The 25831-nt window shown below is 43.7% G+C and overlaps 1 protein-coding gene across 3 annotated transcripts in view; it reads right to left on the bottom strand.

The window, feature by feature from the left end:
- EGFLAM (EGF like, fibronectin type III and laminin G domains) overlaps positions 1-25831 on the bottom strand; it is a 150463-nt gene that overhangs the window by 21623 nt on the left and 103009 nt on the right. For all 3 annotated transcript variants that reach the window (XM_019737331.3, XM_074328985.2, XM_088796491.1), the window contains 7 exons: positions 25565-25709; positions 21906-22095; positions 13358-13483; positions 12014-12257; positions 8866-8977; positions 4571-4687; positions 1969-2149 (listed from right to left, as the gene is read on the bottom strand). In XM_019737331.3, coding sequence (XP_019592890.3) covers positions 1969-2149; positions 4571-4687; positions 8866-8977; positions 12014-12257; positions 13358-13483; positions 21906-22095; positions 25565-25709 — 1115 coding nt within the window. The remainder of the gene's footprint in view (positions 1-1968; positions 2150-4570; positions 4688-8865; positions 8978-12013; positions 12258-13357; positions 13484-21905; positions 22096-25564; positions 25710-25831) is intronic.

The raw sequence follows: 25831 nt of genomic DNA, 5'->3' as shown, positions 1-25831 counted from the left end.
TCTTACTTTTGGGGAAACACGATAACAGGAGAGGAAGTTATGTGATTAGGGCCATGCCTCCTATAGTGAATCTTTCTAGCATTGGCAATGGCTTCCATTGTGCCAGAAGCACCTTCTTGATTTCAAAGCACAAGGAGATACTGATAGACAGGAGAACAGCTGATGGCCCTAGCCCAGTGTGTTTCAGAAAGAGGCCTAAATGCCCCCTAGTTGCCACTGCTACTGCCCATAGCTTAGATCTTGCCAGGAGGCCCAGACCCTCACCAGAGACGTGTCCCTTCATTCTGGTAAGATTTATTTCTCAATGAACCTGAGCCTATAGTTACGAAGCTATAAATGTTAGCTCTTTGTCTCTGGTATGGCTAACCTTCTGCATAGCAGGAGATGAGGGTTAACAAGAGCACACATCATCCTTTCCTTCCTCCTTTGATTCCCAAAGCGAACTGTTCATTTAAACCTGGACTTTATATATTCACCATTAGTGTCAGTGTTTAAGGCAGGAGCAAGCTTGAAGTGCCTGTGGTAAAATGGAGACTTGAGAAATTCAAACACTGATGTGTGAAATACAAACCCCAATTTCTGAATGAATGGGCCAGTCTTGAACTAAATCTCTGCAAGTATAAGCTACAAGCTAAACAATGATTTGCTTGTTAGAATCATAGTCAGGCTCATTCACAAATGGATCAATTACTCTTGGGGGGGGTTATCACCAGGGTGAGTTATGTCCATAAATATGTTCATATGATTTGCCTGCAGGTTTCAAAATTCATTTAAATATAATACTTTTTAATTTCCCAACCGGCAAATTGGCATCTTTTATGTTTTCTAAGACTGCTACAAAACAACCTCTCCTGTCGTTCTATATACCAAAATATCTACCTGTAATTTACAGTTTTCCTTTAAACCCTACTTCTGATAAATATCAGGAACCTGGAAACATAAAGGAGAGAGAGAGAGCATATTAACCTAGGCTGGCTGCCTTATTTCCTTCAGGCCTGTCTACCTTCTTTTTTTTTTTTTTAAACCAGACAGGTGAGGCCATCTTGACATTCTAAACAAGAAGGCCCAATATGATGGCCAAATATGGGCAGGCCTCTTCTAGGTCATGGCCCCTGTCTCCCCTGAGCAGGTGTGGAAAGCTCAGTCCAGTAGGGCTTCATGGTCTATGGCCTGCTCTAGCTCTCAGACAAGGGCAGTTTGGAAGCTGAGTACCTCTGAGCAGCTACTAATGGATTTTATTTTTCTCACCACTAATAATAATGTCTACTACTGGTTGAGTACTTACCAGGCATTCTTCTAAGGAATATGCATTGCCTCATTAGTATCTAACACCGCAACCATCTGTGTTAGATACTATTGCTATTATCATTCCCATTTTACAGATGAGAAACTGAGGCACACAAGAAATTCAGGTAGTATGGAAAATAGCACTCCATAGAAGGTTATTTATACTTCAGTTTGGAGCAAATAATGTACAATTCATATTTTTCTGTAACTGACAAGATTTCTCAGATTTCTCTATATAACATTCACAAACAGGGGTCAAAATATTTAGTCAAAATATGTATCAGCCTATAAAGCCGAGGTATCCACCTATCAGGATAAGCTCCTGTAGTGGTTCAGATGCGGGGGATCCTGGGGACCCCTGTATTATGGGCTAACTTTTGGTTGCTGAACCATGAGGAGATTCTCAGGGAAGGAGCCAAAGCACAGAGATGGGGCAGCTCTTTACCTACTGTTACAGAAGTATTTCAGCATTTTGATTATTGAATAATTATAGTACTTTGGATGTAATTTGCCATCTTTTGGCATCTAACCTATTAGATGCCAATGTTATTAAAATCACTGATAAAAATAACCAGTATGACTGTCCCGGTGTTATCAGCTCTTCCCTTAAGAGTGGCGGCCCACCAACAACCCGTCCATTGCCTCTGCTCCGTAAGCTGTGCCTGAGGCCCCCATGTGTACCTTTCTGGCAGTGCAGCCCCTCAAAGCCCAAGGGGCAGTCACACTCATAGCCCTCCTTCCGGGGCCGGCAGCTGCCCCCATGGGCACAGGGGGCCCCCACGCAGGGATGGGCTGCATTCTCCACGTTCACGCCCCACGTAAAGTCATGTTTCACATGGATGGTTCGGTCGTTCAGGATGATCTTGAGGAGAGAAAAGGTAAAGAAATTCAGGAATTCAGAAAACATTTTGCAGTCTTGTAAAACTTCCCTCGGCACACTAACCTGAACTACGGGCAGTGAGGGAGCTTTCAAAAGAAGAGAAAAAGGCCTTTAAAGTCCAGTGAGTGACACAGGAATTCAAGTGATTACATTGGGTACGTGGGAGAATCTGAAGAGTACAGCATCCTCTGGTTCTGGAAGACCTGGCTACTCCGAGAGGGGGTAAAGAAGTCCCAATAACCACTAAAGGAAGGCTTTTCAAACTGGCTGCCTATTAGAATTGCCTGGGGAGTTTCAGGAAATATACTAATGCCCAAGTCCCACACAGATCAACCGAATCAGAATTTCTGAGGGTGGGATCCAGTCATCAGGAACGTTTAAACGCTTTCCAGGTGAGTCTGAGATGCAACAAAGGTTGAGAGATGCTGCTATAAAGCTGAGTAGGGAAGAACCCAAAACAAAGTGTCATGCAGGCAGGCATCAAAGGGGGAGTGGTGGCTTCCAGTGCCAGTGGAGTCTCACTGTGCTGCTCTGTTCTTCTGGCTAAAGTTCTTGTAGAGTCTCCTCAAGTTCCATCAACTGGGCCTTCCAATGGTCCCACCAGCCCCTGCTAGCCTCCTTCCCTGACATTCTTGAATTCCCTTCCTCTCCACGTCCCCTTCACCATTAGGGAAAAAAAAAAGTGAAAGATTACATTCTTAGTGCTGCTGGGCATACTCACTGGAACCAGAGAGTTCCTTTGCCCCCACTCCTTTTCCCTGCAATGGGGTTCTGGGGAAACAGATGAATTATAGGGAGAGGTTGCTGGACTCCCCAGCCCCAAATAAATGGACTCATTGTTTCCAGACCTTGACTCAGAGTGTGTATTTACCCTGAGCTACTGGCATTTCAATGTCTCAAAGCATGCTTTGCAGAATTGAGCGACAGAGAAAACACCCCCAGAGGAACCCTCACCCTGGTGGGGTCAGCAGTGGCACTTCCTGCCACTAATCCATGTTTCCACTGGCTTGCCTACTTCTTGCAGAGTGTCAGGAGAGCTGGGAGAAAACTTTCCCCTAGTCCTGAATTTCAGAAGCTGCTAGAGACTAGCCAGAATACTTCTACAGTCTCCCCTTTTCATGCTTCAAGTGAAGGGCTGTGACATTCAGTCATCTGTACGTGAGACAAGCCAAGAATGGCACCGTTCACTGCAGGACATGGCACAGTCAGTGAGTTGGCCACTGAGAGGGGAGGGTGGCTTTTCCAGGAACCGAAGAGGAAAGGGCTGTGTGCGCTGCCTGAAGGGAGAGGGGGAACAAAGCTTGACAAAGGTGGGGAGGGGTGTGAAGCCTCTTAGCATCTCAGCTTGCTTCCTAAGTGACAATTTCAAACACACAATTAAACATGGCCAATCCCAGTCCTGGGAGGGGACAATGGCCTGAACTGAGATGTCATTGACACCACAGGTCAGCAACAAAGAGAAACACATCAGTTGGCAAATATTGACCGGACCCCACATGGAGTTAAAAGAGGGCAGAGCCCCAGGGGCCCTCCCTTCCCAGCTTGGATGTGCAAATTATGACCTTTCACTCTAGCCTTCCTCATGCTTTGCCTCAGGTCTGGAAATGGTCAGTGGCCCACATGCTACCATTAGTTGCTAACAGAAAACAGGATGACACTAACATCCAAGACCCGAATATGCTTTTCTTCAAATCCTTTTTCTCCCAGTGTTTGGTGGTCCTGAAAATCTGGGTTGGTGAGTCAACTTGCATGTCTGTTGCAGACAGAACAAATGATTCTCATAACCAGAGAGAGCATGGGTGATCTCAGAAGGAGTAAGAGATGAATATGAGTGGAGCCGGTACCCAGTACCTTACTAGCTGAGTAGTTTTGTCCTGAACTTTCTCTGGAAGGACTCATTATGCTTTTAAGAGTCCGGTGACATGATTTATCAACAACTGCTAACTTGTGGGGGTGAGGGCAAGGGGTAGAGGTGGGAATGAGAGTTGGGTCTTGCTTTGAGCTAACAGCAAATAAGCCCCAAAGAGAAGCTTAGAGCTAAGAGTTCCTGTTAGACTCCTTTCACATCTTTTCCTTTTCTAGGAGTATCGGAAGCAAACCTGATGCCAACCAGCTGCCTCCCTCAATAGTCCCAGGTGATTTGGATGGATTTGCTGCAAATACCCATCTTCATTGAGTTGCAGTCATGTTGTGTCTGCTGGGCATAGACCCAGGAGCACACACTATAAGAAAGTGGGGTTGGAAAGCTATGCTGCGAGCATTAAAAAATGAAATCTTAAAAATGGTAAAACTTTCTCAAAGTTTCCGCTTTTGGCTGCAGTAGGTTGCACCCTGATCACAATTCTCAATTCCATCGTCTGCAGTCAAGGTCACACAACAAACATGAGAAAGCGAAGCCTGTACCTTCTGGATGCTCCCACTGAATGGCTTGCTGATGCCTGAGTTCTTCTTCACCTCATCGTAACTAGGGACTCCGCCAATAAAAATGTCCGTGTTGCACTTAATCTGTGTGAAGCCACCCTGCCAACAGATTACAGACAAAACATGGCATAACTTCAGAAAAGATGGTGAAGACTACCACACGTGCTTTTGGTTCCTTGTTAGTGAGTCCCTTCAAGACCCACCACGGAAATCTGTCTACACGTTGGCTCAGCTTTTACATTGCTCTGCATTGCGACTTACCACCTGTTTGAATGTTGGTACATTTCTTAACCTCTCTGAGACTCAGTTTTGTTATCTATAAAATGGGAATCACAATATCTACCTCAAGGATGTGGCATGATGAATGTGGTAGACGGCTCCTTCAGCAGGACCTCTCTCCCTGCAGGAAGATTACCATCAATCTGTCGATCTCAAGTGGGGCCACGCAACTTGGTTTAGTCAATAACATGTGAGCAGAAGCTAAATGAGTCACTTCTAGACAGAGGCTTCCAGATGCAGGGAGAGGTTCACCGTGCCCTATTTCCGCATGCCGTTTCTTCATTCTGGGTTTCAGATTAAAGCTGTAGCTGGCCATTGATGGACATGTGACATGAGTGAGAAATGAACCCTTATTATAATCTGCTGGAATTTTGGGGGTTGTCTGTGACTGACGATAGCACAGTCTAGCCTCCCTGTCACTGAGATGCTGCTTATTCAACACTTTGCCCAGAGTTGGAGGCACACTCAGCATCCCAGTATGGCCGACTATTGTTATATTCAGTAATGGTAAAAATAGAACCTCTTTAAGAGACAGGGAAGGCACGGCAGGTGAAAGGCTTTCCTTATTATCCTTATTATCAACTACAAAAGATAGAGACATTCTTCCATTTTTCCAAATTCTCAGAGAACTCCTCATCGTCAACCCCTAAAGTCTCCCTCTGCCTCCAGTCATTTCAACAGACTACATTCCAATAGCTGGGCTCCATAGCAAGCTCTGTGTGACAGTTAATGTCTAAACGCCTTCAAACGTGATCCGTAAGCAAAATGTTAAAATGTCCTAAGATAACATACAGAGAGAAATGAAAATTTGAGATCTCTGGGGATGAACACACTTTGGGTAACGTAAGTGTTGTTTCCTTTGGTTTATGGGAAAAGGGATACAAAGAGTAGCAGCATTCAGCCATTTATTTAACACATATTATTAGACACCTAATATGGTCCCAGACACTACGTGCTGGACAAACAACAGTGAAGAAGAAAGATGCAGTCCCTGCCCTCCAGAGGCTTACACGGGGTGAATGCGGGCAAGTAAACAGGCAGGTGAGATGAGTCCCGCGAGGACTGTACAGGTGGCTATGGGTGCACCTGGCAGGGGTGGCGTCTAATCCTCTAACCCAGCCATAGAGAGTGGGGAGTGGTCAAGGCAGAGTTAGAATTGTAGAAAGTGGATGAAATAGGAATGTAGGTACAGGGCAGAGGCAAGGAGAGACCAGATCACGCATGTGGAGGACTTTGCACTCTACCTAAAAAGCAATGAGTTTGAGGCAGGAGAGAGAATAGTCAGATCTGTTTTAGGAAAACCACTGGCCAGAGGGAGGAGAATGGAAATGGTGCCTGGTGGGGTCGGGGTGGAGGAGGAGAGACAGGGAGAGCAGAAAGGAGAACACTCTTCTAGGGGACTGCTCACAGTGGCCTGGTCCAGCCAGGTAACAGCAAGGATGTCTTGATTAGGTTATAGACTAAATAGCCTTCTGTCAATAACCTTTGGGCAGCTTTGAGGGTTCTTATTGAACTTGGGGGGAGGTGGAGCCATCAAAGCAGGGCTTTCAGGAATTCTCGCGGCCCGATGGAATACCGATCCAGGCAGATGCTGCCACCACACACCCACAGGCACATGTCACTATCTGTCTAATCCTACCTGAAAGTTAAAATAAGATCATAAAAGGAAAGGAGGAAGTTTGCCAGGGTCAAACGGATTTCAGAGAAGCAGCCTGGTTTGACAAAACTTAGAATTACAGTTGTATCTAGCCAACAAGGCGGGGCCTCGTGGGGGGGAAAGCAGGGACCTTTTGGGTGCTCACCAAAACCTTCCCCTTCCCCCTCCTCTTGACAACCTGCCACACCCACCTGGGACCTTAGGAGAGAAGCAAATAGACCCCACCAAAATGAGGCCTTTTCTGAAATGATGGGTGTTGTGTCTGGATCTGCACTTCTGTTTAACTGGAAGTGGCTGGAAAACCTGAGCAACCCCCAGCTGGGCTTTCTAAAATCCCCGGAAGTATGGCCCCTTCTTTGAGTCCTGCCATACATAGCTTGGCTCAACCCTGGGCCGCTGTTGTTATTCCTAGGGTCCCAGGTCCTGGGTTAGCCAACAAGTGTTCTCTAATCCCTGGCTGCTGGTCTCTAAAATCTAAGATGATTGCCCCCGTGTTGGAACATGGTAATGCCCAGCTGGGGAGCAAACTCTGCTGGGGGGAGATTTGATGGGGCCTTCCCATTTCTACCTCAGAGTGGCCTCAACAGAACCACCCTCACACGCACACACAATAGCCACTTCCTCACTCCCACATGTTTGCATTGCTTTCCAGGTGGCCAGCTCCATCCATACAAACACAGTTCAAAAACCCAAAAGAAAGGGTACTGGCTCTACCATATTGATTTAATTCTCATTCCCTGATATGGAGACAATAGAAACTCTGATGTGTGGTTTTACCTTCGTGTTGTCTCTTCGCTGTAAGATCCCAATGGTAAATACCACGTCCTGAAGAGTTCCTTATTTATAATCAAAGGCCTTAACCTTACGATTTACAAACACTCCATCCTAAGCTTATGTTCCTGCTTTACAGATCTAGGCCTTTTGTAACTAAGGCCTAGAGAGATACAATGCTTTTTAGAATTTATATTATTAAGTGAAAACATAGTCAGGTCTATATCTTAAAGTCAGCTGTTAGAATTTTCTGGATTCTACCACAAGTGACTCCTATTATCTCTTTAAAGTCCATTTCTCTTCCTCCATCTCCCTCCTTTCCTTTCCTTTCTTTTCCTTTCCTTTCCTTTCCTTCCCCTCCACTCTCCACCCTTCCTTTTTCCTTCCTTCTTTCCTTCCTTCCTTCCTTCCTTCCTTCCTTCCTTCCTTCCTTCCTTCCTTCCTTCCTTCCTTCCTTCCTTCTTTCCACAAATATATATGGAGCATTTTCTAGGTGTGGAAGGGTGCTTGTCTCTTGAAGCAGAACTCAGTTTGGGATTTTTCTAATTCCCAAAGAGGTCCTTGGTTCTGATAGGACCTCCCGCCACTGCCCTTCCTGGAGTTGCCTTCTGGATATGTGTGTCCCTCTTTCTTGTCTTATCCTCAAACAAATACCTCTTTCGCCACCAAAAGTCTCTTTTCCTTCCTTTCCTTTTTCCTGCCAATCCATTTTCTTATCAGAACACCCACATTCATCAATGCCCTCTTTAAATCTTGCAATGCACAAAATGAACACTGTTGGAAATTGAAATACTGGCAAATCTAAAAGTCCCCTTTGTAAATTTTTTTGTGTGTGCAGAATCCTAGTATCTTTAAAACAAACTTCTCTTATCACTTCTTAAATGTCATTTTCCTTTGGATATATTCTTGGAAATAAAATCATGGATAAAATTATAAACTTGAGTAGAAATTGTGAGCTCTTGAAGCCACAATACTACACTATGAACTAATAATAATAATAAGTAAAGCTACATAGTGCTGACCGTATACTGGTACTGCTGTGTTTATATGTATAGTCATCCTACGTTGCACAGCTCTACAAAGTAGGCATTATTATTATCGCCATTATCACCATTTAACAGATGAAAACACACCAGCTTAGGGTCTGAGTTCACACTACTGGTAAGTAATGGAGCTAGATCTTGAACCCCAAAGTCTAGTTTCAGAGTCTGTGTTCTTGTCAGATGTATGACCTTTAGCCACCTCAGGGTCTGTGTTCTGACCTACATATTACACATCCGCACGAACAAAGGCAGGGGTTGGCAGTGAGGAGTGGAGGTGGCAGGCAACTTTTAAGTGCTGCACTTGTATTAGCTCGCTTAACCCTTACAACGATTCTTTAATTGTCCCCATTCCCAGTTGAGGAATAGAAAAGATAAGTAACTTGCTCAGTGGGGAGGACGGGTTTTAGTCCAGCCAGTCTGGCCCTGGACTCCGTGTATTTATCCACTGTACTTTTGTCTCCAAGACAAGAAGAAAAGAGTCACCTTGTGCACACTAACCATTAGCAGCACAGGTTTGTCCTTCTTACCTCTGCCATGCCCTCCACTACCTTCTGCTTATCCACCTGTAAGATGCCGTTCTTTGCTGTGCGAGATACATGCAGCTCATGCCAGTGGCCCAGGGTGAGGGGGTCTTCACTCCTGTTGAAGGAAGGAAACTGAGCATGGGTTGGCATCCGTGCTGATACGAATAATGGTCACCAATCTAGCTCTGATCAGACGGATGCGAGTTTCATTAGGCACCTCACTCTGTTCAGCAAAAAGGAGAAAACGATCATCCCTACTTAGTACACACAGCAGTGTCAGCTCCTTTTATTGGACTCATTCACGGTAGGAAAGTTGCATTTATTATTTTACTTATTCCTTACAACAGATCTAAAATGAGCCTTGTTTTCCAGATGAGGGGTGACAGAAGGGTAAAATGTGATCGTTGTTGCAAACAAGCTTTGAAGACGACAAAATCATGTGAGCTTTGGTGTAAAATACAGATTCCTTGGTGTACTGAAGTCTGAAACATCCTTTGAAATGCGTAGAAAAATAAGACGCATGGATGGATGAATATAAGGACGGCTAGATACGTGACAAAGTAAATATAGCGAAGTGTTAATTGTAGACTATAGAAGGTGCATATAAGGATGTTTACTGTACAATGTTTTCAGCTTTTCTGTTAGAAATTTTGCATAACGAAATGTTGGCATAGAGACATGGTCCCTGTTGTCTGATATTGTGAAAAGGATTAAAAGTACTTTAAAAATTCAATTTTTAATTCAAGGTGGAAGCACTTGAAGTTTAAATGATATCGATAAGAGTTCTCCGCATTACTTTTTATAGTGAGATGCACCAAAAGAGTGTAATTATTGCATTTGTATTTCTAACGATGTAATTCCTGCCCTTTACTGCCCCTCCCAATTATTTTGTGGTGCTGGATCATCTTTGGAAAACCATCAGGAATACCAATGCACACAATTATTGAAAGGTCTTTACCCCTCACTTGATATTTTGCTCTGGCAAATGCTTTTGTGATTTGTCCTTAGCAATTAGAATTTAATCACCTTGGCTAAATCGATATGCAATAAAGAAACCAGCCACACTTTTTAAGCGGCCCTGTCTCCATAATAAGTAACAGTTTTTTAGTCATGTTCTCGTCCTGCAGAGGTCATTTCCTGTCAATATGCTGCTTCCTCAGCACAGTTATATCGATCAAGGCCATCACGAGCTCATTTCAATTGTCTTGATTTTTGAATCAAGTTCAAAATGAATTTGACCACTGTACCCTTTTCCTAAAGTTAAAATGATTTCGCCCATTCCACAACTTCTGGTAATTCAGACTATCATGGAATTTTCTTAATCAAGCAGGAGGCCTTTGAAATGGTTTTCAACATAAACATCTTCCAAAGGGGCAGCTGAAATACCAACAGTGATCACCGTTGTCAGGTTACACTGGAAACAGGATGGGACGAGGGAGCAGATGGTCGGTCATTGTTCCTTGGGAACTCTGAGTACCTGTCTCCTTTTCATCACACCTAATACTCAAGAATTCTTTTTTCCAGGCACCTTTCCTGCCAGGCAGGGAAACAATAACTTACATTTAAAAAAAATAAAAACACCTCTTGTCAAAAGTAGGCACCGAATTAAGAGAGAAAAACCGAACTTCTGAGGTTCTATGTGTCTGTGACACCCCCAGGTGGAGTTGCCTCTGCAGACAGAGGTGCAGGGGGCATCTGTCCAGGAGGAGGGCTGATGAGCTCACACCCTCCCCTGGCTCGCTCTGGTCTTCCCTTATCCAGGAGGAAGCCATTTGAAAGTACAAGGTGATATGCAAGAAGCCTTCCTTTCTCAACTTGACAAATAGTTCTAAGAGAATTGCTTAGACTGGTTTGCATAATCCCACACAAATTGAATTGGTTAAATACCCACCAAAGTTGACTTGAGACACAGAATGCTTTTGCAGAACCAGAGGAACAAAAATGTTTGTCCATTCCCCAAGGTTGGGGGTGTTATGGACGTGTAGGGGCAAAAATGAACTGTCCTTTTGAAGAATTGTGGAAACCTAATGCAGTGAGCATTTCCCATCAGCCATGAAAAATGACCAGCAATTAAGGGCAATGCATGGTTGTAACATCTCACCCACATGCTCTTTCTAAAAATGACAGTCTAGCAATATGAATGTTGATTGAATATGACCTGTGATTTCCTTCAAAACAACAACAAACTCACTGATTTCCTGCTGCAGGGCATTATACAGCAAAATATCCAAGTTTCAAAAGAGAAGAATTCGACAAATGTAGGAACAAGAAGCATGTCTGCATTCAACTGGCAGGTCTCCAGCTTAAAGGCAAAAACTGCCATGGGAGGAACACAGTTAAGAAAAGGGAGACATAAACAAATAAGAAAAAACATCTGCACTGCCAATCACAGGCTCCAAGGGACTCACAAAGATAGTGACATGGTGTATGGGAATAATTGATCTGCTAAGTACATTAATAGTGCAAACTAGATAACAGGAGGAAGGTCTTGACAACTCAGAACCTATTCTGCATATACAAGCAAGCACTGTAGAAGCCCCCACTGACTGCCATGCTGTGGAAATCACTCAGCACACAGCCTTCTTGAGCACACTGGTGAGAGATGGGTCTTTGCAAGTGCTGACGATTCATGGTCATGTTCTTTATATAGAGAACGATAAGAGACCATCAAAGCAATAGTGCAAAAGGAAAGTTGAACTTTAAAGCGAGGTCACCAAAGATATTTCTGTTCATTAGATTTCTGTTAATACTTTTTTACTATTTGTCATTGAATTGCTGAGCACCTACAAGTGATGGTTCTCTGGGCAAGGTGCTGATTAATTATAATTCATCAAGTTTCTGCTGACGGCACTGTGTAACTTCAGGTGGAAATAAAGGCAGCTTCCCCCATCGGAATCAAGCCCATTTTCCATAGTTTGAAGCAGAGAGAATCACTCCCTGCTGAGTAGTCAGGCAAAGGAAACCTTGCTAGCAGGAGAGCATGATCTATAGGATGCATGATCTGTATGAATCAGGACAGGTTTCAGAAAAGGTTAAGTGTTTAGGAAAGGCAGGAAGAGTGCAAGCTATTAGAGGACAAATTCGTCTTTTCCCAAATGGCTGCTGTTTGGCTTCTGTGGGGAGAGGGGTCCCTAAAGGTCCCAGCCCTTACCTGAGAACACCAGTCCCAGAGCCACAGTCAAAGCGGAACTCCACGTGGCTCCCTGCCATGTTGATGGACAGGAAGTCTTTGCTGCCTGTGTCAAAGCTGTACAGAAGGACGCCATCGCCCGAGTCTGGCCGAAATGTGATCTCAAACTCCATGAAGGAAAGGTAATGCTGGGGCTCCAGTGGCCAGGGCGTTGCAGCATAGGATCTCAGGGACTCTCTGAATTGAGGAATGGTCAAGGTGAAAGCTGAAGAAACAAGCATGTCATTAGCAATCCCTCCGGAGCAGAAGGAGCCATGTTCTTTTCCTCCTGAGCACAGAGCTAAAGTACATTTCTAAGCTGCCCTGTAGTTAGGTGGGTGGTATAACTGAATTCTGGCCAGTGGGATGTGGGTGGAATTATTATACAGGACCCCAGTTCTGGCCCCTAGAACTTCCCTCCATTCTCCAGGTGCTCTGTCTTCCCTTACCTGCTGTGTGGAAGCAGGAATCACTGGAGGACTCTGAAGCCATAGCAGAGCCACTAGAAGGCAGGAGCCTGTGTTCCTGAATGGCTGTGTGGAGCAGAGGCCACCCCACCCCCAGCAGCACCACTGACCTGCAGTGATGTGTAATGTGAGCCTTAATTATGTTAGGTTATGGGAATATGAGATGGCACGTAATAGCTTTGGCTTACTCTGGCTCATATGTCCTCTTCTAGGTGACATGAGATTTGAAATTAATTGCACAGTGCTAAAAAGTTCTCCAGGATCATGTCTTAGGTCAAACCCTAAATCACTGTTGGAAAAGTTAAAACACATTTGACCCTGTGTGGTTTTCCAAAATCTTTTAAATCTTTAAAATTTTCCATTATTATGTGTATTTGTGTGGGCATGTGTGTTTCCATGTATATACATATCTGTATATTTTTTATATAATCAGTATTGAGAAATGGGAAGATCACTTTTGTCCCATCACACTATTAATGCATATCTTCTTTGCATATCTTCCCAACCTTTTCTCTTAAACTGTCAGATAGCCTAAGGAGCATGAGCTCTGGATGCTTTGAATTCTGTCTGATAACAGATCACACAAATATAGGCTTTTTACAGTTATTCAAGGGCCAAGAGAAACCCCCTAAAGCCTGGCCCGGGAGCATCTTAAAATGAACATATCTTTGGCTGGTTTGACACTTTGACACTCAAAGACACTTGAACCTGGTAAAAGAAGATTCTCTCATCCCTCCTAACAAAGCAATGTTATCCCACAAGAATGCATGGGGCTTTGCTAAATGTACGCTGATGAAAAATTTCATCAATGTGAATGACTATTTAGACAGAAATCGCCATCAACTTGCTTCTTTCTCACCATCTTCACAGTGTCGACCTTTAAATCCAAGGGGACAGAGGCAAATGTAGGCGTCGGCTTTGACTGCTGTGCAGGTGCCGCCATTGATACAGGAGGCTTCATCACAGAGTCCACTGCTGCACTCGCCTAAACACAGAAGGGGAATTACAAAGTCAATTCATCATCTGAGCCAGTCCAAGATCATGGAACTGACCACGCAACAGCTCATGGTTCTGAATAAACACAGTTCAGTTCTCACTCTTGTTGATTTGCACCTCTGCACAACTGCATACCAGCCTTCGGGGTTTGTGGAACCTGCCCTTCCTTTTAATTTGATTCTGGCTTGTTCTTTCCGAAGGCCTACAGACCCTTTAAAACATGGTGGACACAATAAATCACAATACATTGTTGGGCAACTTTATGATGACTGATGGGGATGGCTGCATTGTTTCTGCTTTAATTCATCTCTCTGCTGTTCCCATAAGAGCGTATTTCAATTACTCTAATGTCAACAGAGTGTATATATATTAAAACGTTCTAATTTGTGTGGCCCCAATTACCTTAAGTGCTGTTTCCTTATTGGTTGAAAGGTGAAGCAGGCAAGATAAGCACCGAAGGAGTTAAGCAGCCATATCTAAGCTTATCAACTGGCCTGAATCCTGGACTCCTCCATCTGGAGCAGGAAGGAAGGAGGGAGGGAGGGCTCCATAAGACTGCAGCATGTGGTACCTCAGAATCCCTATTGCTACCTCAAAGTTACGTTCTCATGAGGGATAATGTGGCCACAAGTAAAAAGTGCTGAAAGGTGCGAATCAAGATGGGTTGGTTAGTTCTCTTAATCAAACACATGTCAGAGAGGCCCACAGAGAGTACACTTGGTCATTTTCAAGTGTGGATGACCAGATGAAGTGAAAAATAATTGACTTTTCCTGAGCTGCTTTTCTTTTGCTTCTTTGATCTTCCCTTTCTCCTTGTGTATAAGGAATAAATTAGACAGATGGGCCACAGTCTGCCCCAGAACTATGTAGGTGAGTACAAAACGCTTTTCCTGGGAAGGAGGCAAGGGGGGCACATCTCTGATTAAGCAGTGATTAAGCTCTGTGCGCCCAGTGTCCAATCTCCCATGCTGCGCATGCATGAGCTGGCGGCCCGCCCCCTGTGAGATAAGGAGCCCTCCTTGGCCTGATTGTGTCATCTCAGCAGGGTGAGTCTCATCCTTGCCTCATCAGTCATCTGTGTTGAGTTGATAGTCTTTTCTTTTCATAAAGCTTCACTGGGGGGGGGGGGGGGGGCGCTGAGCACAGTATGTACCTAGGAAAGGAGATCCACCTCAGAGACTGATAACAGAATTTTAATAAAGCCCTTCCTGATGGCTTGCTCCTCTAGCGGGGGTGGGCTGGCCTCTGGGAAGTCAGGCTGAGGGCCACTGGAGGTTCAGGCAGAAGTGACCACTGGTCTTTGCTCAGCTACAGCCCTGAGAACACGACCGACACTGACAGTCTCCACAGAGGCTGACACTGATCTTAGAGCCAAACTCTCACAGGTCCCCGAGCTCTACCAATTTCTGTGGGCTGAGATTCTTTCTCAGAGAAGGACTGGTCCCACAGGAAGAAGTGAGGTCCTGGGTTATTTCAGATACACATAGAATTTTTTTTATTTTTTTTTTTACAAATTTGCATTGTAGCTATTTTTTAAGAGGAGGGAATTGAGGAGGGCAGGGGAGTGAAAGCCAGCCAGAGTTGTTTACTTGATGAAAGCTGTGTTTCAGCAAGATTATGGTATGCAAGATAGATTGTGAGTGGTGGGGGTGGGAATGAGGAAAGAAATCCTACAGGAGGTAAAGCAGGGCTGGATGGGGTGATGACAGAGGAGGAAATGGAGGGAAAGTGAAAAATCAGAGACCCAGGGAAAGAAGAAATGGCCAGTTCATTTTAGATGTTGAAGGTGGACTCTAGCATGACCTCAAGGCTTCTCGTTTGGCAGATGAAAGAAGAGTGGCAAGAGTAAATAAATGAGCATGCTGTGAATAGGGACTGGTTTCTGAGGCGCAGAATAGGAGTTGGCTTTTGCTCAACTTAAGCATCAGGTAACTGTGGAAACATGCGCTGCTGAGCTCCGCGGGCAGGAGGGGATCCCACACAGAGGTGCGGGGTGGAGGGCAGCGTCAATGCAGGGGTGACCCTGACACCAAGAACTATGGGCTCCCTGAGAAAGGACGGGACAAAAGGGCCCCATGGAACTCCCAGGAAACCTGAGAACGGTGAGGAGCCTGCAGAGAAGACACAGGAAAATAGGTGAAGCACCCTGCAGACCCAGTCATGGAAGCTCAGGGAGGAGCAGGAGCAGAGTGAGAAGGGGGAGTTAATACCGCCCAGAGGTCCAGAGGGTGAGCTGTTGGGTTTATAAAGAAAGGATGACGCACAGCTTCCAGACAGCCGTTTTGCTGTACATGGAAAGTAGAAGCCCCACCACAGGAGGTTCAGACAGGGGCCTGGAAAGCCTTGAAAGAGAGGAAAGAAATTCCCAGGGTTCCTAAACCAGAAAGGTAGCAGGGTCTGGGAACATGGTGCTGGTTTAAGCTGGAGGGCACCTGAGCAAGTGAGAATAAGCTAGAGCAAGGGTCCATGAATTTAGATGGGAAAAATATTCATCTTTGTTTTCCCTAACTTCCAACTGGAATTATTTTTCCTTCAATTATAGGTGTAGGCAACAAACCTCTAGATTAGCAGTTCTTGTAACTTGTAACCAATAGACCTGAGCTACTGTCATATCACATTCCATTTGTGGCAGGTATCTTAAAATATCATTTATGCTCATTGCTACTACTCTGAAGTCATGTAGTTACTGCACCACCATTAAATAATCCTGTTCTTTAATGTTTTATAAAGAACCACGTATATTATTATAATATCAAAAATTTAAAATATTGTAGAGCGTTAGCTCCATATAACTGTTTTCTACCACGCATATTATTCTCTGCATTTAAAAACATCATTCTGAGAAGAGGTCCATAGCCTTCCCCAGACTGCCAAAGGGCTCCATGGTACAGGAAAGGTTAAGAACCCTTGGGTTATGGAGAAGAGATAATCCCGGCAGCAAGGTCCCAGGGACATAAGAAAGGATGTGTGCAGAAGGTAGATGAACAGGTTAGTTTTAGAGGGGAGAAAAATTTTCAACTCTTCAGAGTGGGAGGAGGAAGGAGCTACAAGGTCATGTACACAGAGAGCTGGCAGGACCTGATCATTAACACATAAAATGACTTTCACCGACACTGACACATACTTGCTACATACCAGCTGCTGTGTAGGTTTATGCGAGATAATGAAGTGAGGGGCAGAAGATAAATCAGGCTCCCCAGGAGGGAAGAGAAGGTGGAACATCAGGGGTTGGGATGCATTAAGGAGACACAGACAATGAGCAACCTCCCTGCCCTTCACCCCCCAATCCAGCCCAATGACTGAGTCTTGTGTATTTCCTCTCCTAAAGATCTATCGAATCTGTCACCACTATCACCCTGCATCAAACCACCATTGGCTGTGATCTGGACTATTGCAATAGCCTCCCAGCTGGTCAACACGAATACCCCTTCTAACAAGCTGTTTAGAGTCAGAGGGATCTTTTCAAAACAAAAACTAGACCGTGATACCCACCTCCCCGTCACACTCCTATTGGGACAAGCCATTTCCTCTGCCCAGAATGCACTTCCCTCTCCTCTGCTTTCTAACTCTTACTCTTGCTTCAGACATCACCTTCACATTATATCCTCAGAAGTGCTTTCCCTTACCCCCAGGCCATAAAATCCACCATTACACACGATTATCACACCATCACTTCTCCTCTGTAACACTTACCCAAATTGTAATTGTACACTTAACTCGTGTGACTGTCATTAATTTGGTCTCTCCTCATAGCAGCGACACCAGGGCTGAGCTGGGGCCCTGTCTGTCTTGCTCATTACCTTATTGTCAGCACACAGCTTTGTCACTAGCACTAGGCAGGTGCTTAAATAAGTATGGAATAATGTAAATAAGAATGAATGAAAGAGTGAGAAGCCACAGTGAGACCCATGCCCACCACAGACCTCTCGAGTCTCAAATAACTTGGGAAGTTGGCTCTGTGACATCGTTCCATCAGGGTGTGGAGATCCCAAACAGATTGGAAAAAATGAGGGATGGTGGTTTAAGTTTGAGAATTTGGGTGGAAATACTAAAAGAAAAGGCTGGGCCAGAGAATGCAACATTTTGCTAGGATTGCTGACTATTCTAAAATGAGAGTTCACAGAGAGTCCACTAGCGGGGGATAAGCTAATGAAGGAGATAAAGTGGGAAGTGATGAGTAATGGAAAGGTCCCACAGAGGAGTGGAAACAGGTTTGGGAGGGTGGGAGGTGGGGCAGAGGGAAAGTTGTGGTCGAAGGCGGCAATGCCAAGTTAGAGGTACCAAGGGGAGGCCCATGATTCCGCAACTGTCGTCATCCTCTTCCGGAAGCCTGTTTTTATCTCCACCAGAAATTCACTGCTGTTTGCATGAGCCCAGTCTTCCCCAGTCCTCTGCTTTTAACTTACAATAACTTGAATTTGAGGACTAACTCAAAGAAAAGCAAAGATGGAGTTTGAAGAAAGATAGACAGCTCTGTTTTTGTATCTCAGGGAAAAAAGGGGAAGAAATGAAAAAAGGCAACATGACTGACGCCTGACACTAAGGTTCACAGAGAGACATCAAATAATGCAATCATAGCCTCCAGGGAACTTAGAGCCAGTAAGGTGGGTCCTCCTGGTGCCATCTGTTCAATGGGGAGGTTGGTATCCCACTGTGTGAGAACTTAAAATGCTGTAAGACATTGGTCCTTACTTAACGTTGCAACTTCTAAACTCCCTGTCAGACGTTACCATGCAGCCTCGAGACTGCGCAATCTGTCCCTGTCAGGTCAACAAAGAAAGAAGAAACAACTTATATAACCTGATTTATGGATGGAGTCAGAATATTAATAACAGGAAATATTTACAACATGTTTGCTATGTGCAAGGCTTTATTCTAAGTATGTTATATGTACCACAATTCATCTAGACACAATTACCTTATGAGGTAGTTATTATTTACAGATAGGGAAACTGAGTCCCAGAGAGGTTAACTGATTTGCTAGAACCAGGCGATCTGCCTTCAGAGGCCAGGCTCTTAACCACCACGTGAGACTTCTGATGGACTTGCGGGATCTTACGTGCTAAATCATCACAAATGTCCAAGGAGAGGGATTGGGGAGACATTTTCCTACCCACAGCGGGGGCTTTCTCATTGTTTTAGTCATTGCTGTTTACTGTGAACTGTGACCAGTGAACAACTGGGGAAAAAGTAACATAGGGAATACGATATGGATAATAATCTTCTCCTCTTAAGTAAACTTCATCTTTTGTAGTTTTAACAATAGCATCACCTTCAGGAGTGAGCAAGGTGGAGGGAAACAATTTGAAGCCAATTTGGGAGCCTTGGATGTGATACATGCAGTTAAGAGGGTAGGCACTGGAGCCAGAATGACTGAGGTCACATTAGGCTCTACCACGTACCAGCTGTGTGACCTTGGACAAGTTACTAAACTATTCTGCACCACCAGTTCTCATTTGTAAACACTAAGGCCCATCATGACACTTACTTCGTAGGCATCTTGAGAAGATTAAAGTTGTTTAGAATAGTGGTTACATATAGTCAGTGTTCAGCTAGTATTGGCTATAAAATAAACCAACAAAACAAGCAAGCTGTACCTGGAGACATAAGGATCAAATCCCAGTTCTGATCCAGGAATGGGGAGGATGAACTGATACGTGGTAAAGCAAATACAGCAAAATATTAATGGTAGAATCAAAGTAGTGGGGGCATGGTGTTCACAGGGTGTTCTTTCAAAATCACATCTTGGAGATGGAAGGAAAAGAGAGCCGAGAAAGGGACTTACTATTTCTTGCCAAGGGCAATGTCATGTGAGGATGTGATGTTTAGAGATGTGGCACCATCTCGGGATTATGAGTGAAAGCAAGAGAATCACAGAGATATCAGCCCAGAGTTCTGGTACTATTGACTCCCCGTGATGGACTGAATTGTCTCCCCCCAAATTCATAGGTTGAAGCCTTGACTTCCACGGAAATGGGGCATTTGAGGAGTTAATTAGGGTTAAATGAAGTTATAAGGGTGGGCCCTAATCTAATCTGACTGGTGTCCTTATAAGAAGAGGAAGGGACACCAGGATATGAGCACAGACAAAAGGCCAGGTGAGGACACAGTGAGAAGAAGGCCATCTGCAAGCCAAAGAGAGACTTTGAGAAAAACCAAACCTGCCAACACCTTGACTTTGGACTTCCAACTTCCAGAACTGTGAGAAAATTCTATTGTTTAAACCTTCCAGTCTGTGGTATTTTGTTAAGGCAACCCTAGAAGACTAAAATAGTCACTGAATTAACCAACCTTAGAATTATCTGTCTACTGCCTTCAGTGATAGAATAAATGTCTTTATTGTTTTAAAAACAACCGTGGTCTTTTCAACAAATAGTGCTGGAATAACTTGACATCCACATGCAAAGAAAAATGAATTCAGACACGGACCTTATACCCTTCACAAAAATTATAAACTCCTAGAATATCTGTGGCGCAAACCGAGATGACCTTGCTTATGGCAATGACTTTTTAGATACAACAGCAAAGTCGTGATTCATGAAATAAATTACTGATAAGCTGGACTTCATTAAAATATTAACATTTCTAATCTACAAAAGACCATATTAAGAGAATGAGAAGACAAGCCACAGACTGGAAGAGCATATTTGCAAAATACATAACTGATAAGGGACTGCTATCCAAAATATACAAAGAACTCATAACTCAACAATTAAAAAAATAAAACTATTAAAAAATGGGACAAAGACCTTAACAGATACTTCAACAAAGATGATATACAGATGGCAAATAAGTGTATGAAAAGATGTCCCACATCATATGTCATCAGGGAAATGCAACTTACGAGATACCACCGCACATCTATTAGAATGGCCAAAACCTGAAACTCTGACAACACCAAATGTTGGCAAGGATGTGCAGCAATGGGAACTCTAGAATACAGTTTGGTTGTTTCTTCCAAAACTAAACATACTCCACCATGATTCAGCAATCACGCTCCATAGTATTTACCCAAAGGAGCTGAAAACTTATGTCTACCCAAAAAAGGTGGATGTTTATAGTAGCTTTATTCATAATTGCCAAAACTTGGAACTAACTAAGATGTCCTTCAGTAGGTAAATGGATAAACTGTGATAAATCCAGACAATGGAATATTATTCAATGCTAAAAAGAAATGAGCTACCAAGCCACGAAAAGACATGGAGGAGCTGTGAATGTATATTACTAATTGAAAGAAGTCAAACTGAGAAGGCTACATACTGTATGATTACAACTATATGACATTTTGGGAAAGGTAAAACTATATAGACTATAAAAAGATTGGTGGTTGTCAGGGTTTGGGGGTGAGAAGGACAGAGATGAATAGACAGAGCACAGAGGATTTTTCAGGCAGTGAAAATACTCTGGATGATACCCTAGTGATGAATATATGTCATTATACTTTTTTCCTAACCCTAGGATGTACGAGCACACCACCATGAGTGAACCATAACGTAAACAATGGACTTAGGATGATTGTGACGGGTCAACACAAGTTCATCAATTGCAACAGATGTACTCCTCTGGGGAGGGGTATTGATAATGGGGGAGGCTGTGTGTGTGTTGGGATAGGGGATATATGGGAAATCTGTGTACCGTCCCTCAATTTTTGATGTGAACCTTAAAATGCTCAAAAAATAACATCTTACTAAAGAAGAAAGAAAGAAAGAAAGAAAGAAAGGAAGGAAGGAAGGAAGGAAGGAAGGAAGGAAGGAAGGAAGGAAGGAAGGAAGGAAGGAAGGAAGGAAGGAAGAAAGAAAGAAAGAAAGAAAGAAAGAAAGAAAGAAAGAAAGAAAGAAAGAAAGAAAGAAAGAAAGAAAGAAAGAAAGGAAAATGGAAAAAAAGAATCCTAGCTCTGACTGCTATTTTGGATAAGTTATTTAACTTTTACAAGCCCCAGTTTCTCCACGTATAAAATAGGTCTCATAATTTCTACCTCCTAGAATTAGTGTGAAGAGTAAATGAGAGGGCATACGGTGGTCAAGAATTAGAATTTGACCATTTCTCTTAGAAGTAGAGAGTATGTGACAACTCTTCTTACGTTACTCTGTTGGCTTCTCCACTGGACTGGTGAGGAACGGCGAAAGGGATGCACTGCTGCTCTGCCTATGAGACCATGCCACTTTCATGAAGCGGGCCAAGATGGCAGCTGGACACAACCAAGGGCTTGGTGTACCACACTGTTTACCATGCCTTGGTGTCCAGACTAGGGGTCTGCAGAGCACCAACATCACCCCTTGGGCCCACCTCCTTCCTGAAGTCCCGCATTAATAAGCTGCCTGGGTTTGCCAACCACAAAGCTGTTCACCTCCCTGGTCCACACCAAGAAGGCAATCCCACAAGAGTGCCCGGCCCACTGGACAACCACTTACCCACATTGGCCCCGCTGAGTGCTTTCCCCAGTGGCCAGGGTCTCATGTCGATTCTCTTCCCATTAACTGTGAGCGACTGCACACAGCCTTGAAAGCCTCGGTTTGTTCCCGTTGCTCTGACCAACCAGTAAGCACTGGGAGCCCCACCAAGATAGAGAGGCGTCCGGAAGGTAATTTTACTGTACTGGCCCTTTAAGAAAGATGAAAACTGATTCACTAAACAAAATAAAAAACCAAACATTCAACAGAGTTTAATGAGGGACAGGGTTAAGATGTAGTTTACAGCCCCAGTGCTTTTTTCCATCTGTATTTATCTTTAAGACATTACCCTACTGCAAAATTAAACCCATGGTTACTATAGGAAACTCAGTGAGCTCCTTAGAGGGCTATGTTTAGAGAAGAGATGATTTTGGAATGCCTAGAAGGGAAGGGAAGGAAGGTCAGAGCCAAGAGCAACCTAATAGGCAGTGTACCACACTGGGCATCCAAAAAAAACTTTCTCTTTCCAGTCCTGACACCAATTTACTGTGTACCTTGGATGGGTCACAGGGCTACTTTGTGTCTCAAAGGTGATAATACTAATTTTGTGTATATGTGGGCTAACATTTACTCTTTTACTATCCTAGTCACCTTTATAGTATATCCTGCAAGAAACACTATGTGTGTGTGAGTGTGTGCGCACGTGTGTGTAAGAGTGGAACTGCCAAACAGATTTTGTTACAAAATATTTTTAAATTTGCTCATGGACACAATTTTTTTTTAAGTGTTATTGCAGTTAGGTGGGGACATTTCCAGTCTTCGAGCAAACCACAACCTGGATTGCAGGTTTTGAGATTACAAAACACAGAGTTCAACATTAGGTGGGACAAAATTAAGGCACCCTTAATCATTCATTTTTTGATTATGGAACTATCTCATTCATTCAGATTAAGGGCGATAAGAAGGGGGTTGGGAAAGGCATGCTGCCAGAATTTATAAAATGTCCAGATTGTAAGCCACTGAAATGTAATCTTTATCCTTTACATTTTGTTACCAAAGTAAAACATCTAATCATTGCTTTATCTTTGCTAGTGAATAGAAAAGAATCATTTGTAAATAGTATACTGAATATGAGCTAGGAAAATTTAAAGTACTTACAGTGGATTTTAAGGATTTGTCAGCCACTGGCACACTGCTTTTGCTACATTAACTGAGTGACCTGTTGGCTTATTTCATAAAGATTCTCAGAATTCACCCCTTCTGGATCTCATCAACCTTCTTGGTCCTGTTCTCTGATCCAAGACCACATTCAGGGCCTGACTGACAGCTCAATCCTTTTCTCCTTTTCTGGAACATTATATGCACTGGGGGGGGGGGGGTGGCTGTTTCCTTTGAGGCCCCCTTTACAACATTCCAGGCAATAGTCTTTAAGCCTGGTCCTTTGATGAGGGTTGCCTTCAGAACCCTGGAGCTTGCTTTGCCTGCTTACACAGAGAACTGGAAGCCCTAGAGTTTGCATCCCCCTGGCACAACCCTTAACAGTTTTTGATGGGTACCTAAGTGTGAGAATCCAATTCCCTTGCTTTGGGTTGGGATCACTCTTAGTATAAATTACACTCCAGAGCTCCCCTGTGGGATCAGGCTGGAGCTAGACTCTGAAGAGCTTTGCCTGAGATCTCACTCCTGCTCACTTTTGCCTTTCCCTGTCCATCTCTCCCCTCCCTTACAGATTTCTTATGGGAACACTTAATGCATCATTTGCACAGGACTCCTCATCTCAGGTCTGTTTCCGAGGAAACCTGACTAAAGACAGAATCACTATCTCCCAAGACAGTTTATTAAACATTCCACATCTATGGTCCTGCTTTTACAATTTGCTTAGCAAGTCCTGGTAGTAGAGAGACAAATGTTGCCCTGAGTATCCATAAAATTATATACTTCTTTCAATTAACTCTTATATTCATTAAAATCATGGATTCTTAGGATTAGAAAAAAACATGAAAACGCATATAACCTATGCTCCTATTGAGTGCTAAATTTTTTGTATATGCCTACCAAAAGGTTTTAATAAATTACTTTTGAACACCCACAAGGACAGGGAACCATCTCCTGAGTAAGTCTGTTGCATCTCCGTACACCTTTGTGTGACTAGGTAAAGCTAAAATTGGTTTTCTGTGGCTCTTCTCATTCAGCTTCAGCCTTGGCATTTACAGAGTATAAGTTCTTCTTCCCCAAGACTCTCCCTTTGATTCTGATGAAAACCCACCATACACACCTTTCTCTTCTCTTCTCCAAACTAAACAACACTCTTTCAATCACTCATTCCAGGGATTTTGAGCCATCTTCCTGTTTCATTGACTGCTCTTTGAACATGTTCTAGTTTGTCTGGGGCCCTCTTAGAGTGTAATCACAGATCTGAATGCAATCCTCTTAGAGGATTAGAGTCACCATTAGAGCACAGAAGCTATACACATATTCACCAGACTAAAATAAGATTATCACCTCCCTTTTTCTAGGTGCTATGCTTCTATTAATGCAACCTAAAACTTCTTTAGCTTGTTCTTACCACATGGCTCTGTTTATTAACCTTTATTGAACTTTCTTGCTTTAAATCACAAGATATTTTCACATTTGTTTTTTCTATTATAGCTTCTTCATCCTATTTTCATGTCAGCATTTTGCATGCAAGTTTAAAGCTTCTTTATTCCTAGCAAACTTATTTTTTTTTTTCCAAACTTAATTTTAATCATCTTAGACCTATTGTTCTGGCATTGACATGACTCCAGTTCATTTATCCTGTCCTTTCCTTCCTTAGAAATACATGCATAAGCAATCACACTGGATTCATATTCATTATATTTGGATTCTTATTCCTTTAAAATCATTGGGGTCCAAATTAATGAGGATAAGGAAGGCATGGCCCTTTATATAACATGTGTTGCCAGCACGGAATAGTGAATACCCCAGGCGGGGGGGAAGCTATCCATATATACACAAAGGCTTTCTTGCTATATTTTTCCTCAGAGAATATGGACACCTGAGTGATTATAATTACAGGCTTGGTTCCTTAGCAGTTGCTAATCCAAACTGTTTATTCCAAACATAGTCTGAAAATTGCCCCAAGCATGACAAATATGTGAATACGTAGGTGATTTTGTAGCCCTCACAGTTAAATTGTTTTACCACTTCCTATAATCATGACCTCCCCAAAAAGGTAGATACACAGATTATTCCTGCATATTGAACCAAGTGAACCTTTTGGAACTATTTTCTAAAGCCACAGGATTGCAACACCTCTGCTTTAAAAGCCAGCTTTGAGTCTGGCACTAGTCATGGCTTCGTCCTCTACCACCGGCTCCAATGTCCTAGTGGAAAAGGAACAGTACCCTGCGCACAAGTCCTCACGCACGTCCACGTACACCGACAGGGAGGATGTCTGCAAATTCAGTTCTCTCTTCCGTAGATGTGGGCTAGCTGCACGCCCTGAAAGCCCAGCGAGCGTGGCGAGATTAGCAGGAGCACATCAGAGCGCAGTGGCATCAGTGCGCCAAGTGAAAGGGCCCATTCGGAGCTGGTATCGGCCACATCCGCCTCATCCGCCTCAGTGCTCTGCAGTGGGGCCCCTCAGAATGCTTATGGTGGGTGCTAGGGGGATGGGCAGGGCGTGGGCTCACACTCACCTGGGACTGGCCTGTCACCGGGGTGCCATTGTTCAGCTGCAGCAGCCCGTTCAGCCCGTCTCTGTTCAGCGTCACCGTGTGCCAGGCCCCTAGTTTGATTTTGGTCTCACTTATGATGCTGGCAACCCCAGTTCCACAATTAAACCTGTGGAGGAGGAAAAAGAAGGGAAGATTCTTTGATTAACCAGCTCGTTACATTTTCAGGCTCCATGGACATCGCTTCCAGGGTGATGGCTTCTTTGAGAGTCAATCTGTTCAGAGCTCAGC

Source organism: Rhinolophus sinicus, chromosome 3, assembly GCF_057876585.1.
Source record: "Rhinolophus sinicus isolate RSI-liver-muscle chromosome 3, RSI-T2T, whole genome shotgun sequence".
NCBI lineage: Eukaryota > Metazoa > Chordata > Mammalia > Chiroptera > Rhinolophidae > Rhinolophus > Rhinolophus sinicus.
This window is presented reverse-complemented; position numbering and strand designations above follow the sequence as displayed.